General features: G+C 57.3%; 1 protein-coding gene across 1 annotated transcript in view; it reads right to left on the reverse strand.

The window, feature by feature from the left end:
• Window positions 1-1,874: 1,874 nt before the first annotated feature.
• scnm1 (sodium channel modifier 1) overlaps window positions 1,875-15,623 on the reverse strand; it is a 30,877-nt gene continuing 17,128 nt past the window's right edge. The window contains exons 5-8 of the mRNA XM_059979989.1: window positions 7,431-7,525; window positions 3,779-3,918; window positions 3,316-3,454; window positions 1,875-2,877 (exon numbers count right to left, since the gene is read on the reverse strand). Coding sequence (XP_059835972.1) covers window positions 2,778-2,877; window positions 3,316-3,454; window positions 3,779-3,918; window positions 7,431-7,525 — 474 coding nt within the window. The 3' untranslated portion in view covers window positions 1,875-2,777. The remainder of the gene's footprint in view (window positions 2,878-3,315; window positions 3,455-3,778; window positions 3,919-7,430; window positions 7,526-15,623) is intronic.

Genomic DNA, 15,623 nt, shown 5'->3' on the forward strand with positions numbered 1-15,623 from the left:
ACGGATAGGAAAGGTTTAGTGGGATACGGACAGGTACACGGATAGGAAAGGTTCAGTGGGATACGGACAGGTACACGGATAGGAAAGGTTCAGAGGGATACGGACAGGTACACGGATAGGAAAGGTTCAGAGGGATATGGACAGGTACACGGATAGGGAAGGTTTAGATGAATACGGACGGGTACATGGATAGGGAAGGTTTAGAGGGATACGGACAGGGACACGGATAGGGAAGGTTTAGAGGAATACGGACAGGTACACGGATAGGGAAGGTTTAGAGGGATACGGACAGGGACACGGATAGGAAAGGTTTAGAGGGATACGGACAGGTACACGGATAGGAAAGGTTTAGAGGGATACGGACAGGTACACGGATAGGAAAGGTTTAGAGGGATACGGACAGGGACATGGATAGGAAAGGTTTAGAGGGATACGGACAGGTACACGGATAGGAAAGGTTTAGAGGGATACGGACAGGTACACGGATAGGAAAGGTTTAGAGGGATACGGACAGGTACACGGATAGGAAAGGTTTAGAGGGATACGGACAGGGACATGGATAGGAAAGGTTTAGAGGGATACGGACAGGTACACGGATAGGAAAGGTTCAGAGGGATACAGACTGGTACACGGATAGGAAAGGTTTAGAGGGATACGGACGGGTACACGGATAGGAAAGGTTTAGAGGGATACGGACGGGTACACGGATAGGAAAGGTTTAGAGGGATACGGACAGGTACACAGATAGGAAAGGTTTAGCGGGATATGGACAGGTACACGGATAGGAAAGGTTTAGAGGGATATGGACAGGTACACGGATAGGAAAGGTTTAGAGGTATATGGACAGGTACACAGATAGGAAAGGTTTAGCGGGATATGGACAGGTACACGGATAGGAAAGGTTTAGAGGGATATGGACAGGTACACGGATAGGAAAGGTTTAGAGGGATACGGACGGGTACACGGATAGGAAAGGTTTAGAGGGATATGGACAGGTACACGGATAGGAAAGGTTTAGAGGGATATGGACAGGTACACGGATAGGAAAGGTTTAGAGTGGGGGCTCCGGGGTCCCCTTGCTAAATGACATACAGAAGACTGGGGAGCCCTGGCTTAAGGGGATGTGAAGGAAACACGGGCAAATGGGGCTAGTTTAGGTGAGGCTCCTGGTTCGGCAAGGGCTTTGCTGTATAACTGCTGTCGGGAGTGAAGATTCCCCACCCCGTATCGGATGTCGACCTGAGCCGTGGGATCTTGTTGTGCCCGTTTCGTCGTTACAGGCCGCGCACGCACCTTGTCTCCGAGTTAAGGCCACTACCCCCACCCCACCACCCGCACCGTCTTGTTCATGCAGGGGACGGCTCGTACCCGCTCCGCAGGAATCCGGACGGCTCCGAACCGGCCGCCGGCGCCCCCTGCCTGCCCGGCCGCCAGCGCACGGCTCTGTAACCCGAGAGGCCGGCCGCAGCCGCAGCCGCACCCCCCTCTCTCGGGGTAAAAATAACTCAGGACCATGTTTGGCCATGGAGATTTGGAGGGAGACCGATCTTATTTTGGTTTCAAGTCAGGCGCGTAGACACAGACACACACGGACGTTGTGCAAAGGAGCACACACTCGTGCACGCTGCTGAGAACAAGCGTGCAAACGACCGTGCGCTGTCATGCACGCAGATGCATAATTGTTCACGAGTGCGCGCACACGTGTTTGTGCAAATAACCACGGGCACGCATCTGACAGTAGCTTGCACACAACCTCTGCACACTCATTGATGTGTATTTTAACCACGGACTCTTTACACAGATTTGCAAGCTAGGTGCAAGTAACCTTCAGCACAATGAACCAAGCAGGCACAGGTAGGGAGAGGGGGAAGTAAGGGGGTGGGAGGGAAAGGAACTGGGAGACTTCTCTGCACCTCCTGATACCCAGCCTGCTCCACACTGCGCCTCAAGGCTGGAGACCACTGCATATCCAGGGGTACACACACACACACAGGATGGGAAGGTTTTACACCATTGAAGAGTCAGTGATGCATCTTAACTGCAGACCGTGGCGATTCCCATTGGCTACCGTTCACTCTGGTCCATCACAGTCACAATCATCCAGTTCCTTCCTCCGACATTTGTTCAGTGACCAGTTCAACTACTTGGCATCAATGTGGGGTTCTTTCTGGGGGGTGGTGTCTCTGTTGCTCCATACCAGACCCATCAGAGTCCTCTCCCCCTCCCCACCGTCACTGTGTTCCCGACTCTGAGCCAGTTATTGTCGTACAGTCATCCAGCTCTGTCACAAACAGGTTATCTGAAACGGTTGGGTTCAACAGTTGTAGAAGATATTGGGTACTTTGTGCTGAGGTGGCAGACGTGAAGGTTGGATGGGAGGAGTGGGGGCTGGGGAGGGAGGAGGAAGAATGGGTGTCTCTCAGTTGGAGCTAACTCTTGGAGATCACAAGTAATGAAACTCCAGGTTGTGTTAAATGATAACGCACAGGAACAGGCTCTTTCCACCTCAAATCCGTGCTGCCCATCATCCACCCAGCCACACCGATCCCATTTTATCCTGCTCGTAGCCCAGGCCAACCACTGAGAGGGGGAGGTGGGGCAGTGGGGGGAGGGTGGATCGGAGGAGGAAGCACTGAGGTGAGGAACGGAGGGGAGGGAGAGTGAGGGATGACAGACTGAGAAGGGAAAGGGAGGAAGGAAAGAGGGAGAGTGAGGGAGAATGAGGGAGGTGTTGGTTGGCAGGACAGGTGACGCAGAGTGGAGGAGGTGGCCTGGCCTCAGGGTGGGGGCAGTGCTGGAGGTTCCTCTTCATCTGAGTCGAACTCGACTGCTGTGTCCCGCACCCACTTCCCGTCAGAGTCCTGAATCCAACCGGAGCTGTGGGGAGGAAGACAGAGGGGAGGGGAGTGAGGACCAAGCACGTTCCCCGTCCAAACGGGTTGGAGAGGAAGGAGGTTAATGGTGGTGGAATTAGTGGGATGCGGAGGGAGGTGGGTTGAGTGCAGAGGAATTAGTAGGGGTTGGGTGGGGAGGGGACGATGGGCTGTGAGGGGGGCCAGCAGGGTGGGGGTGATGGACGGTGAGGGGACGATGTAAAGGAGACATTTCCTCCCCACATACTGTGTCCCCCAACCACCATGGTGACCTGTCACAGCGGGGTCTTGCTCTGCAGAGTACGGAGCCTTTATCAGTGGGCTGAGGAGGTGTGGCATTAAACCCAACCCCTGGGTGGGAGAGTGAAGCAGTTGCTCACTCTGCATCAGTGGGGGCGGAAGGGGAGGGGGTGGGGAGTTCACGCCGTCCGCGGTGCCTCACCTCCTCAGGTGCAGCTGGTACTCCAGCAGCTTCTGCCTGGCTGGGTCCACCTCTGCCACGGGTGAGGGCGAGGGGGGTTGGCACCGGCCACTCTTCCTCCGGCCCCTACGCCCAGCGTCAGCCCCAGTCGAGTGGGATCCTGTGGGGACAGAGGAGGGATTGTGACAGGAGGTGAACGCTTAACCCCCCCCCTCTCTTCGCAACAATCCCCCTCCCTCCCCATTTCCTTCCTTCACTCTCAGCCCTCACTGTATTCCCTTCATCTCCTTTCTCTCTGTCTGCCTCACCCCATCTTCCCACTCCATCCTCCACGTCCCCTCTTCCCTTTCTTTCCTCCCTCCATCTGCTCCCCTTTCTTTCCCTCCCTCCCTCCCCTCACTTGCTCCCTCTGAATCCCTGCCCCATTACCTCCTTCCTCACTTCCCCAACCGCACTCCCACCCTAACTTCCCCCATCCTGGTACCTGCTGATGCCCCTTGGGGCTGCTGGCCGTCTCCCCAGGTGTCGGCACACGTCCCTGGCCGCTCTGAGGCCGCCACTGGCTGCTGTGCCCCCTCTGCAGGGCTAGGGCTGGGCATCTGTCTGGGGTGGTCATCGCCGGATCTGAGGAGAAGGAGAGGTGCTCAGTTGGGGTGGCAACGCGGGGGTCAGGTCATCCCGACACGACGTGACTGCCAGCTCATTATCAGCTGTGCCCTCAGATCCTGGATGATGGAAATGTCCTCTCCATGTCCACTCTATCCAGGCCTTACAGTATTTGGCAGGCTTCCCATATAACCATAACAGCACGGAAACAGGCCCTTCTAGTCCGTGCCGAACGCTTACTCTCACCTAGTCCCACCTACCCGCATTCAGCCCATAACCCTCCATTCCTTTCCTGTCCATACACCTATCCAATTTTACTTTGAATGACAGTACCAAACCTGCCTCTACCACTTCTACTGGAAGCTCGTAACACACGGCTGCCACTCTCTGAGTAAAGAAGTTCCCCCTTGTTTTACCCCTAAACTTTTGCCCCCTAACTCTCAACTCATGTCCTCTTGTTTGAATCTCCCCTACTCTCAATGGAAAAATTGAGATTGCCCACCCCAGTCTTCTGAACTCCATCGAGTGCAGGCCCAGAGACATCCATGATGCTTGTACATTAACCCTTTCATTCTTGGAACCATTCTCATAAGCCTCCTCTGAACCTCACCCTCTTCTCATTGCTGCCACCGAGGAGCCAGAGGGCACACACTCAATGTTTCAGAAACAACTTCTTCCCCTCTGCCATCAGATTTCTGGATGGACAATGAACCCATGAACACCACCTCACTATTCCTCTCTTTTTGCACTACTTATTTTTATATATACTTTCTGTTGCAGGTTAGAGATTTGTGCCATGAAACAACAAATGTCATGATATTAAGTACTGCCAGTGATATTCTGATTCTGTTTGAAAACAGATCTCCTGCCATCTTAAAGCCCTTGTTTCTACCGCCTTTTGAGGCAAAGAGTTTCAACGGACTCAGGAGGCAACCTTCTTCCTCAACCGTCTTAAAAGGGTGCCACCTCACTTCAAAAGAGCGACCGGGGAACACCCTCTCCGCACCTTCCCCTCCTGACCCTTAATGTCAGAAGCAAGAACCGACCCATTCCTGACCACCTTCGTGATTTTCCCATGGGGAGGGAGAGAGGAAGAGGCACCCACTCCTCATGGACACGGTTTGCCTTTCAGGCAAGAGTGAGGGGTTAAGGGGCAGGCATGGCTGCAGTTCCACCCATCACCCATTGGTGGCAGTGTGGAGCCTGTGACCTCAGGTACAATTTACCATCCTCTGCAGGGAGCTGGTACAGATGCTTGAAATAAGCTTTGAAACGTCCATCATACTCTGCTCCCTGGGCCAGCTGGGGTTCTGCAGTCTCTTTGAGACCCCTCCAGAAGCAGGGCACTCACTCCTTGCCTCCAGATCTGACAGGTCTCACATCTAAGTCACTTGCTAATACAGAGTTCTCCAAGTTGTACAGCACAGAAACACACCTGTCAGCCCACCTCATTCATGTTAACCAATGTGTCTACCTTAGCTAGTTCCAATTTTCCTGTATTTTGACTGCTCTACCCTGGGGGAAAAAGTGTGTGACCATATCTGCACCTCTCATGGTTTTAGAAACATCATCAGGTCACCTCTCACCTTCCGTCTCCTGGGAGAAACAGTCTCAGCCTGTCCACTCTCTCCTTGTAACTGAAATCCCCCAGTCTTAGTAACATCCTTCCCCAGCTTAATGACATACTTCCTACAGTTGTGCCACCAGAACTGTACACGGAACTCCAAGTGCGATCTCACCAACGTCTTGAACAGCCATGACACAACATTCGACCCCAGCACCCAGTGTCTGGACTGAAGAGGGCCAATGTGCCAAGTGCTTTCTTCAGCACCCTGTTTCCCTGTGTCAGGCCAGTTCTGCTCATCCCACTTTAGGGAAGGCTGGGAGGGCGAGGAAGAAAGACAGGGCATGGAGAATGGAAGGTGGGAGGTTAGGTTGCAATTGGAATATCGTGTTTGCTTTTGGATATTCTGCCATTAAGCTGGAAACAGTGCAGAGGAGATTGTTTCAAAGGATGTTGCCGGGACTCAAGGGACTAAGTTATGGAGAGAGGTTGAGCAGGTTGGGACTTTGTTCTATTACGAATGTGCCACAACTCTGAGGGGCCGAAGGGTACAAAGTAGCCCCCTCCTTTGTGAGAATCGCAAGATCGCTATTAATTCGGGTCTGGGACCCAGGGAATGAGAGAGAGACGTCCAGAATACACAAGGCTTGGAATGTGTCCTGGCCCCCGCAAGACAAAGCCACAGATAACGACCATTGTCTCTTGGAGACGGAATTGTGTATTGAGTACTGTACTATTCATTGAAACCCCTCAGGAGATGACCAGAGTGGGCTGGTTGAGGGATTGCATCATCCCAACCTGATTGACATCTGAGACCCCGTGAGTAAGGATAAAAGAGGGTCTGGGGAACAACACCTTTAGACGCACCAGGAGAAATGCATGAGACCAGTGGGGACTCGTGTGTGTGTGTGTGTGTGTGTGTGTGTGTGTGTGTGTGTCCATCCTTGCCCGGATGACAAGTCTTCCACGGAATGGCCTCGCTAAAGGACGAATACAGATCAAGATCAGATAAAGGAAAGCCGGCAAGTTTCTAAAATCTGTCTCTCCAACCAAAGGCTGCAGCCTGAATGAACTGAGTGACTTTTATATTTCCATCAGACAATACATTATCCCCTAGACAACGATAGAGCTTATTTCTTATTATTATTATACCCGCACTTTTAGATTTAGTATTGACGTGTAATATCTGTATGTTTGCATTGATATTATTTTTGTGTATTTTTACCAATAAATACTGTCAAAAATTGTACCATCAGACTTCAACGGACCTCTCTATCTTTGCTGGTAAGTGACCCAGTTACGGGGCTCGTAACAATTCCTTGGAGTGTAGGAGCTTTATAGAGGTGTAGAGGATCATGAGATATGGTGAATGCTCACGGTCTTCTCCCCAGGGTTTGAGAATCAAGAACCAGAGGGCACAGGTTTAAGGTGAGAGGGGAGAGATTTAATAGGAACCTGAGGGGCAACTTCTTCACCCAGAGGGTGGTCGGTCTATGGAACGAGCTGCCAGAGGAAGTGGTTGAGGCAGGTACATTAACAACATTGGAAAATCACCCGGACAGACACATGGACAGGAAAGGTTTAGAGCAGGAGTTCCCAACCTGGGCTTCACAGACCCCTTGTTTAATGGTATTGGTCCATGGCATAGAAAAGGCTGGGAACCCCTGGATTAAAAGGATATGTGCCAAGTGGAACTAGCTTTAGATGGGGGTTTTGGTCGTTATGGGGCAGTTGGGCTGCAGGCCTGTTTCAGTGGTTTTAGACTCTTAATGGGCCCAGGGGTAAGGGGGAGTTTCTGACCACCTGTCCAATCAATGCACCTATTATGTCACCCCTCAGCCTGCTATATTCCACGGAGATTAAAGGCAGCTTTCCCAATCTCTCCTGACATCTCCAGCCCTCCATTCTCGGCAACATGCCGGTGAACCCACATTCTCCCGCAGTGCGAATGCTGATGGAGTAATACCGTTTCCTCTTGCAGCAGCTGTTGTAGGGAGCCGCGGTCAGCAGAGCATGGTGAGCTATCTGTCGAGTCTTCCTGAGGAGAGGCGGCAGTGACTCCTGCAATGAATCAAGCCGAGATCTCAGTCAGTAACCCCTCACACAGCTGCCAGGACGGTGCAAAATACAGGCACAGCATCTCATATTTCCCTGCCCAGGGATCATAGTTTGTGGCTCACTAGGGGCAGCCACAGCAGGATAGGGTGGTATTGAAGGCTAATCGGATGTTTGCCTTGATCTGTCGGGGCACTGAGAATCAGTCTGAAAAACTTGTTCCCACTCCCTCTCATCCAACTAGAGCCCCACTTCTTGCTTCATTTAAAACCCACCGGGACCCCATTACCAACACACTTCAAACCCACCGGGACCCCGTTTCCCACTCCCTTTCAACCCACCGGGACCCCGTTTCCCACTCCCTTTAAACCCACCGGGACCCCGTTTCCCACTCCCTTTAAACCCACCGGGACCCCGTTTCCCACTCCCTTTAAACCCACCGGGACCCCGTTTCCCACTCCCTTCAAACCCACCGGGACCCCGTTTCCCACTCCCTTTAAACCCACCTGGACCCCGTTTCCCACTCCCTTCAAACCCACCGGGACCCCGTTTCCCACTCCCTTCAAACCCACCGGGACCCCGTTTCCCACTCCCTTCAAACCCACCAGGACCCCGATTCCCACTCCCTTTCAACCCACCAGGACCCCGATTCCCACTCCCTTTCAACCCACCAGGACCCCGATTCCCACTCCCTTTCAACCCACCGGGACCCCATTTCCCAGTCCCTTCAAACCCACCGGGACCCCATTTCCCAGTCCCTTCAAACCCACCGGGACCCCGTTTCCCACTCCCTTCAAACCCACCAGGACCCCATTTCCCACTCCCTTCAAACCCACCGGGACCCCGTTTCCCACCCCCTTTAAACCCACCGGGACCCCGTTTCCCACTCCCTTCAAACCCACCGGGGCCCCGTTTCCCACTCCCTTCAAACCCACCGGGACCCCGTTTCCCACTCCCTTCAAACCCACCAGGACCCCGTTTCCCACTCCCTTCCAACCCACCGGGACCCCGTTTCCCACTCCCTTCAAACCCACCGGGACCCCATTTCCCACTCCCTTCAAACCCACCGGGACCCCGTTTCCCACTCACTTCAAACCCACCAGGACCCCGATTCCCACTCCCTTTCAACCCACCAGGACCCCGATTCCCACTCCCTTTCAACCCACCAGGACCCCGATTCCCACTCCCTTTCAAACCACCGGGACCCCATTTCCCAGTCCCTTCAAACCCACCGGGACCCCATTTCCCAGTCCCTTCAAACCCACCGGGACCCCGTTTCCCACTCCCTTCAAACCCACCAGGACCCCATTTCCCACTCCCTTCAAACCCACCGGGACCCCGTTTCCCACTCCCTTCAAACCCACCGGGGCCCCGTTTCCCACTCCCTTCAAACCCACCGGGGCCCCGTTTCCCACTCCCTTTCAACCCACCGGGACCCCGTTTCCCACTCCCTTCAAACCCACCAGGACCCCGATTCCCACTCCCTTTCAACCCACCAGGACCCCGATTCCCACTCCCTTTCAACCCACCAGGACCCCGATTCCCACTCCCTTTCAACCCACCGGGACCCCATTTCCCAGTCCCTTCAAACCCACCGGGACCCCATTTCCCAGTCCCTTCAAACCCACCGGGACCCCGTTTCCCACTCCCTTCAAACCCACCAGGACCCCATTTCCCACTCCCTTCAAACCCACCGGGACCCCGTTTCCCACCCCCTTTAAACCCACCGGGACCCCGTTTCCCACTCCCTTCAAACCCACCGGGGCCCCGTTTCCCACTCCCTTCAAACCCACCGGGACCCCGTTTCCCACTCCCTTCAAACCCACCAGGACCCCGTTTCCCACTCCCTTTCAACCCACCGGGACCCCGTTTCCCACTCCCTTCAAACCCACCGGGACCCCATTTCCCACTCCCTTCAAACCCACCGGGACCCCGTTTCCCACTCCCTTCAAACCCACCGGGACCCCGATTCCCACTCCCTTTCAACCCACCAGGACCCCGATTCCCACTCCCTTTCAACCCACCAGGACCCCGATTCCCACTCCCTTTCAAACCACCGGGACCCCATTTCCCAGTCCCTTCAAACCCACCGGGACCCCATTTCCCAGTCCCTTCAAACCCACCGGGACCCCGTTTCCCACTTCCTTCAAACCCACCAGGACCCCATTTCCCACTCCCTTCAAACCCACCGGGACCCCGTTTCCCACTCCCTTTAAACCCACCGGGACCCCGTTTCCCACTCCCTTCAAACCCACCGGGGCCCCGTTTCCCACTCCCTTCAATCCCACCAGGACCCCGTTTCCCACTCCCTTTCAACCCACCGGGACCCCGTTTCCCACTCCCCTCAAACCCACCGGGACCCCATTTCCCACTCCCTTCAAACCCACCGGGACCCCGTTTCCCAGTCCCTTTCAACCCACCGGGACCCCGTTTCCCACTCCCTTCGAACCCACCGGGACCCCGTTTCCCAGTCCCTTCGAACCCACCGGGACCCCGTTTCCCAGTCCCTTCGAACCCACCGGGACCCCGTTTCCCACTACCTTCAAACCCACCGGGACCCCGTTTCCCACTCCCTTCAAACCCACCGGGACCCCGTTTCCCACTCCCTTTAATCCAACCGGGACCCCGTTTCCCACTCCCTTTAAACCCACCGGGACCCCGTTTCCCACTCCCTTCAAACCCACCGGGACCCCGTTTCCCAGTCCCTTTAAACCCACCGGGACCCCGTTTCCCACTCCCTTTCAACCCACCGGGACCCCGTTTCCCACTCCCTTTCAACCCACCTGGACCCCGTTTCCCACTCCCTTCAGACCAACCAGGACCCCGTTTCCCACTCCCTTCAATCCGACCGGGACCCCGTTTCCCACTCCCTTTCAACCCACCGGGACCCCGTTTCCCACTCCCTTCAAACGCACTGGGACCCCGTTTCCCACTCCCTTTCAACCCACCGGGACCCCGTTTCCCACTCCCTTCAGACCCACCGGGACCCCGTTTCCCACTCCCTTCAATCCGACCGGGACCCCGTTTCCCACTCACTTCAAACCCACCGGGACCCCGTTTCCCACTCACTTCAAACCCACCGGGACCCCGTTTCCCACTCCCTTCAATCCCACCGGGACCCCGTTTCCCACTCCCTTCAGACCCACCAGGACCCCGTTTCCCACTCCCTTCAATCCAACCGGGACCCCGTTTCCCACTCCCTTTCAACCCACCGGGACCCCGTTTCCCACTCCCTTCAATCCCACCGGGACCCCGTTTCCCAATCCCTTCAATCCGACCGGGACCCCGTTTCCCACTCCCTTCAATCCGACCGGGACCCCGTTTCCCAATCCCTTCAATCCCACCGGGACCCCGTTTCCCACTCCCTTTCAAACCACCGGGACCCCGTTTCCCACTCCCTTCAAACCCACCGGGACCCCGTTTCCCTCTCCCTTCAAACCCACCGGGACCCCGTTTCCCACTCCCTTTAAACCCACCGGGACCCCGTTTCCCACTCCCTTCAAACCCACCGGGACCCCGTTTCTCACTCCCTTTAAACCCACCAGGACCCCGTTTCCCTCTCCCTTTAAACCCACCAGGACCCCGTTTACCACTCCCTTCAATCCGACCGGGACCCCGTTTCCCAGTCCCTTCAAACCCACCGGGACCACGTTTCCCACTCCCTTCAAACCCACCAGGACCCCGTTTCCCACTCCCTTCAATCCGACCGGGACCCCGTTTCCCAGTCCCTTCAAACCCACCGGGACCCCGTTTCCCACTCCCTTCAAACCCACCGGGACCCCGTTTCCCATTCCTTTCAAACCCACCGGGACCCCGTTTCCCACTCCCTTCAGACCCACCAGGACCCCGTTTCCCACTCCCTTCAAACCCACCGGGACCCCATTTCCCACTCCCTTCAGACCCACCAGGACCCCGTTTCCCACTCTCTTCAATCCAACCGGGACCCCGTTTCCCACTCCCTTTCAACCCACAGGGACCCCGTTTCCCACTCCCTTCAAACCCACCGGGACCCCGTTTCCCAGTCCCTTTAAACCCACCGGGACCCCGTTTCCCACTCCCTTTCAACCCACCGGGACCCCGTTTCCCACACCCTTCAAACGCACTGGGACCCCGTTTCCCACTCCCTTTCAACCCACCTGGACCCCGTTTCCCACTCCCTTCAATCCGACCGGGACCCCGTTTCCCACTCCCTTTCAACCCACCGGGACCCCGTTTCCCACTCCCTTCAAACGCACTGGGAACCCGTTTCCCACTCCCTTTCAACCCACCGGGACCCCGTTTCCCACTCCCTTCAGACCCACCAGGACCCCGTTTCCCACTCCCTTCAATCCGACCGGGACCCCGTTTCCCACTCACTACAAACCCACCGGGACCCCGTTTCCCACTCCCTTCAAACCCACCGGGACCCCGTTTCCCATTCCCTTCAAACCCACCGGGACCCCGTTTCCCACTCCCTTCAGACCCACCAGGACCCCGTTTCCCACTCCCTTCAAACCCACCGGGACCCCATTTCCCACTCCCTTCAGACCCACCAGGACCCCGTTTCCCACTCTCTTCAATCCAACCGGGACCCCGTTTCCCACTCCCTTTCAACCCACAGGGACCCCGTTTCCCACTCCCTTCAAACCCACCGGGACCCCGTTTCCCAGTCCCTTTAAACCCACCGGGACCCCGTTTCCCACTCCCTTTCAACCCACCGGGACCCCGTTTCCCACTCCCTTCAAACGCACTGGGACCCCGTTTCCCACTCCCTTTCAACCCACCGGGACCCCGTTTCCCACTCCCTTCAGACCCACCAGGACCCCGTTTCCCACTCCCTTCAATCCGACCGGGACCCCGTTTCCCACTCACTTCAAACCCACCGGGACCCCGTTTCCCACTCCCTTCAATCCCACCGGGACCCCGTTTCCCACTCCCTTTCAACCCACCGGGACCCCGTTTCCCACTCCCTTCAATCCCACCGGGACCCCGTTTCCCAATCCCTTCAATCCGACCGGGACCCCGTTTCCCACTCCCTTCAATCCGACCGGGACCCCGTTTCCCAATCCCTTCAATCCCACCGGGACCCTGTTTCCCACTCCCTTTCAACCCACCGGGACCCCGTTTCCCACTCCCTTCAAACGCACTGGGACCCCGTTTCCCACTCCCTTTCAACCCACCGGGACCCCGTTTCCCACTCCCTTCAGACCCACCAGGACCCCGTTTCCCACTCCCTTCAATCCGACCGGGACCCCGTTTCCCACTCCCTTCAGACACACCAGGACCCCGTTTCCCACTCCCTTCAATCCAACCGGGACCCCGTTTCCCACTCCCTTTCAACCCACCGGGACCCCGTTTCCCACTCCCTTCAATCCCACCGGGACCCCGTTTCCCAATCCCTTCAATCCGACCGGGACCCCGTTTCCCACTCCCTTCAATCCGACCGGGACCCCGTTTCCCAATCCCTTCAATCCCACCGGGACCCCGTTTCCCACTCCCTTTCAAACCACCGGGACCCCGTTTCCCACTCCCTTCAAACCCACCGGGACCCCGTTTCCCTCTCCCTTCAAACCCACCGGGACCCGGTTTCCCACTCCCTTTAAACCCACCGGGACCCCGTTTCCCACTCCCTTCAAACCCACCGGGACCCCGTTTCCCTCTCCCTTCAAACCCACCGGGACCCTGTTTCCCACTCCCTTTAAACCCAGCAGGACCCCGTTTCCCTCTCCCTTTAAACCCACCAGGACCCCGTTTCCCACTCCCTTCAATCCGACCGGGACCCCGTTTCCCAGTCCCTTCAAACCCACCGGGACCACGTTTCCCACTCCCTTCAAACCCACCAGGACCCCGTTTCCCACTCCCTTCAATCCGACCGGGACCCCGTTTCCCAGTCCCTTCAAACCCACCGGGACCCCGTTTCCCACTCCCTTCAAACCCACCGGGACCCCGTTTCCCATTCCCTTCAAACCCACCGGGACCCCGTTTCCCACTCCCTTCAGACCCACCAGGACCCCGTTTCCCACTCCCTTCAAACCCACCGGGACCCCATTTCCCACTCCCTTCAGACCCACCAGGACCCCGTTTCCCACTCTCTTCAATCCAACCGGGACCCCGTTTCCCACTCCCTTCAAACCCACCGGGACCCCGTTTCCCACTCCCTCCAATCCCACCGGGACCACGTTTCCCACTCCCTTCAGACCCACCAGGACCCCGTTTCCCACTCTCTTCAATCCAACCGGGACCCCGTTTCCCACTCCCTTTCAACCCACCGGGACCCCGTTTCCCACTCCCTTCAATCCAACCGGGACCCCGTTTCCCACTCCCTTTCAACCCACCGGGACCCCGTTTCCCACTCCCTTCAATCCCACCGGGACCCCGTTTCCCAATCCCTTCAATCCGGCCGGGACCCCGTTTCCCACTCCCTTCAATCCTACCGGGACCCCGTTTCCCAATCCCTTCAATCCCACCGGGACCCCGTTTCCCACTCCCTTCAAACCCACCGGGACCCCGTTTCCCAGTCCCTTTCAACCCACCGGGACCCCGTTTCCCAGTCCCTTTCAACCCACCGAGACCCCGCTTCCCAGTCCCTTCAAACCCACCGGGACCCCGCTTCCCACTCCCTTCAAACCCACCGGGACCCCGTTTCCCACTCCCTTTCAACCCACCGAGACCCCGTTTCCCACTCCCTTCAATCCCACCGGGGCCCCGTTTCCCAGTCCCTTCAAACCCACCGGGACCCCGTTTCCCAGTCCCTTCAAACCCACCGGGACCCCGTTTCCCACTCCCTTTAAACCCACCAGGACCGCGTTTCCCACTCCCTTCAAACCCACCAGGACCCCGTTTCCCACTCCCTTTAAACCCACCAGGACCGCGTTTCCCACTCCCTTCAAACACACCAGGACCCCGTTTCCCACTCCCTTCGAACCCACCGGGACCCCGTTTCCCACTCCCTTCAAACCCACCGGGACCCCGTTTCCCACTCCCTTCAAACCCACCAGGACCCCGTTTCCCAGTCCCTTCAAACCCACCGAGACCCCGTTTCCCACTCCCTTTCAACCCACCGGGACCCCGTTTCCCACTCCCTTTCAACCCACCGGGACCCCGTTTCCCAGTCCCTTCGAACCCACCGGGACCCCGTTTCCCACTCCCTTTAATCCCACCGGGACCCCGTTTCCCACTCCCTTCAAACCCACCGGGACCCCGTTACCCACTCCCTTCAAACCCACCAGGACCCCGTTTCCCACTCCCTTCAAACCCACCAGGACCCCGTTTCCCACTACCATCAAACCCACCCGGACCCCGTTTCCCACTCCCTTCAAACCCACCGGGACCCCGTTTCCCACTCCCTTCAAACCCACCGGGACCCCGTTTCCCACTCCCTTCAAACCCACCGGGACCCCGTTTCCCACTCCCTTTAAAACCACCGGGACCCCGTTTCCCACTCCCTTAAAAACCACCGGGACCCCGTTTCCCACTCCCTTTCAACCCACCGGGACCCCGTTTCCCACTCCCTTCAAACCCACCGGGACCCCGTTTCCCACTCCCTTCAAACCCACCGGGACCCCGTTTCCCACTCCCTTCAAACCCACCGGGACCCCGTTTCCCACTCCCTTCAAACCCACCGGGACCCCGTTTCCCACTCCCTTCGAACCCACCGGGACCCCGTTTCCCACTCCCTTCGAACCCACCGGGACCCCGTTTCCCACTCCCTTCGAACCCACCGGGACCCCGTTTCCCTCTCCCTTCGAACCCACCGGGACCCCGTTTCCCTCTCCCTTCGAACCCACCGGGACCCCGTTTCCCTCTCCCTTCAAACCCACCGGGACCCCGTTTCCCACTCCCTTTATACGCACCGGGACCCCGTTTCCCACTCCCTTCAGACCCACCAGGACCCCGTTTCCCACTCCCTTCAAACCCACCGGGACCCCGTTTCCCACTCCCTTCAAACCCACTGGGACCCCGTTTCCCTCTCCCTTCAAACCCACCGGGACCCCGTTTCCCACTCCCTTTAAACCCACCGGGACCCCGTTTCCCACTCCCTTCAAACCCACCGGGACCCCGTTTCCCTCTCCCTTCAAACCCACCGGGACCCCGTTTCCCTCTCCCTTCAAACCCACCGGGACCG

Source organism: Hypanus sabinus, chromosome 9 (assembly GCF_030144855.1).
Source record: "Hypanus sabinus isolate sHypSab1 chromosome 9, sHypSab1.hap1, whole genome shotgun sequence".
Classification (NCBI taxonomy): Eukaryota; Metazoa; Chordata; class Chondrichthyes; order Myliobatiformes; family Dasyatidae; genus Hypanus; species Hypanus sabinus.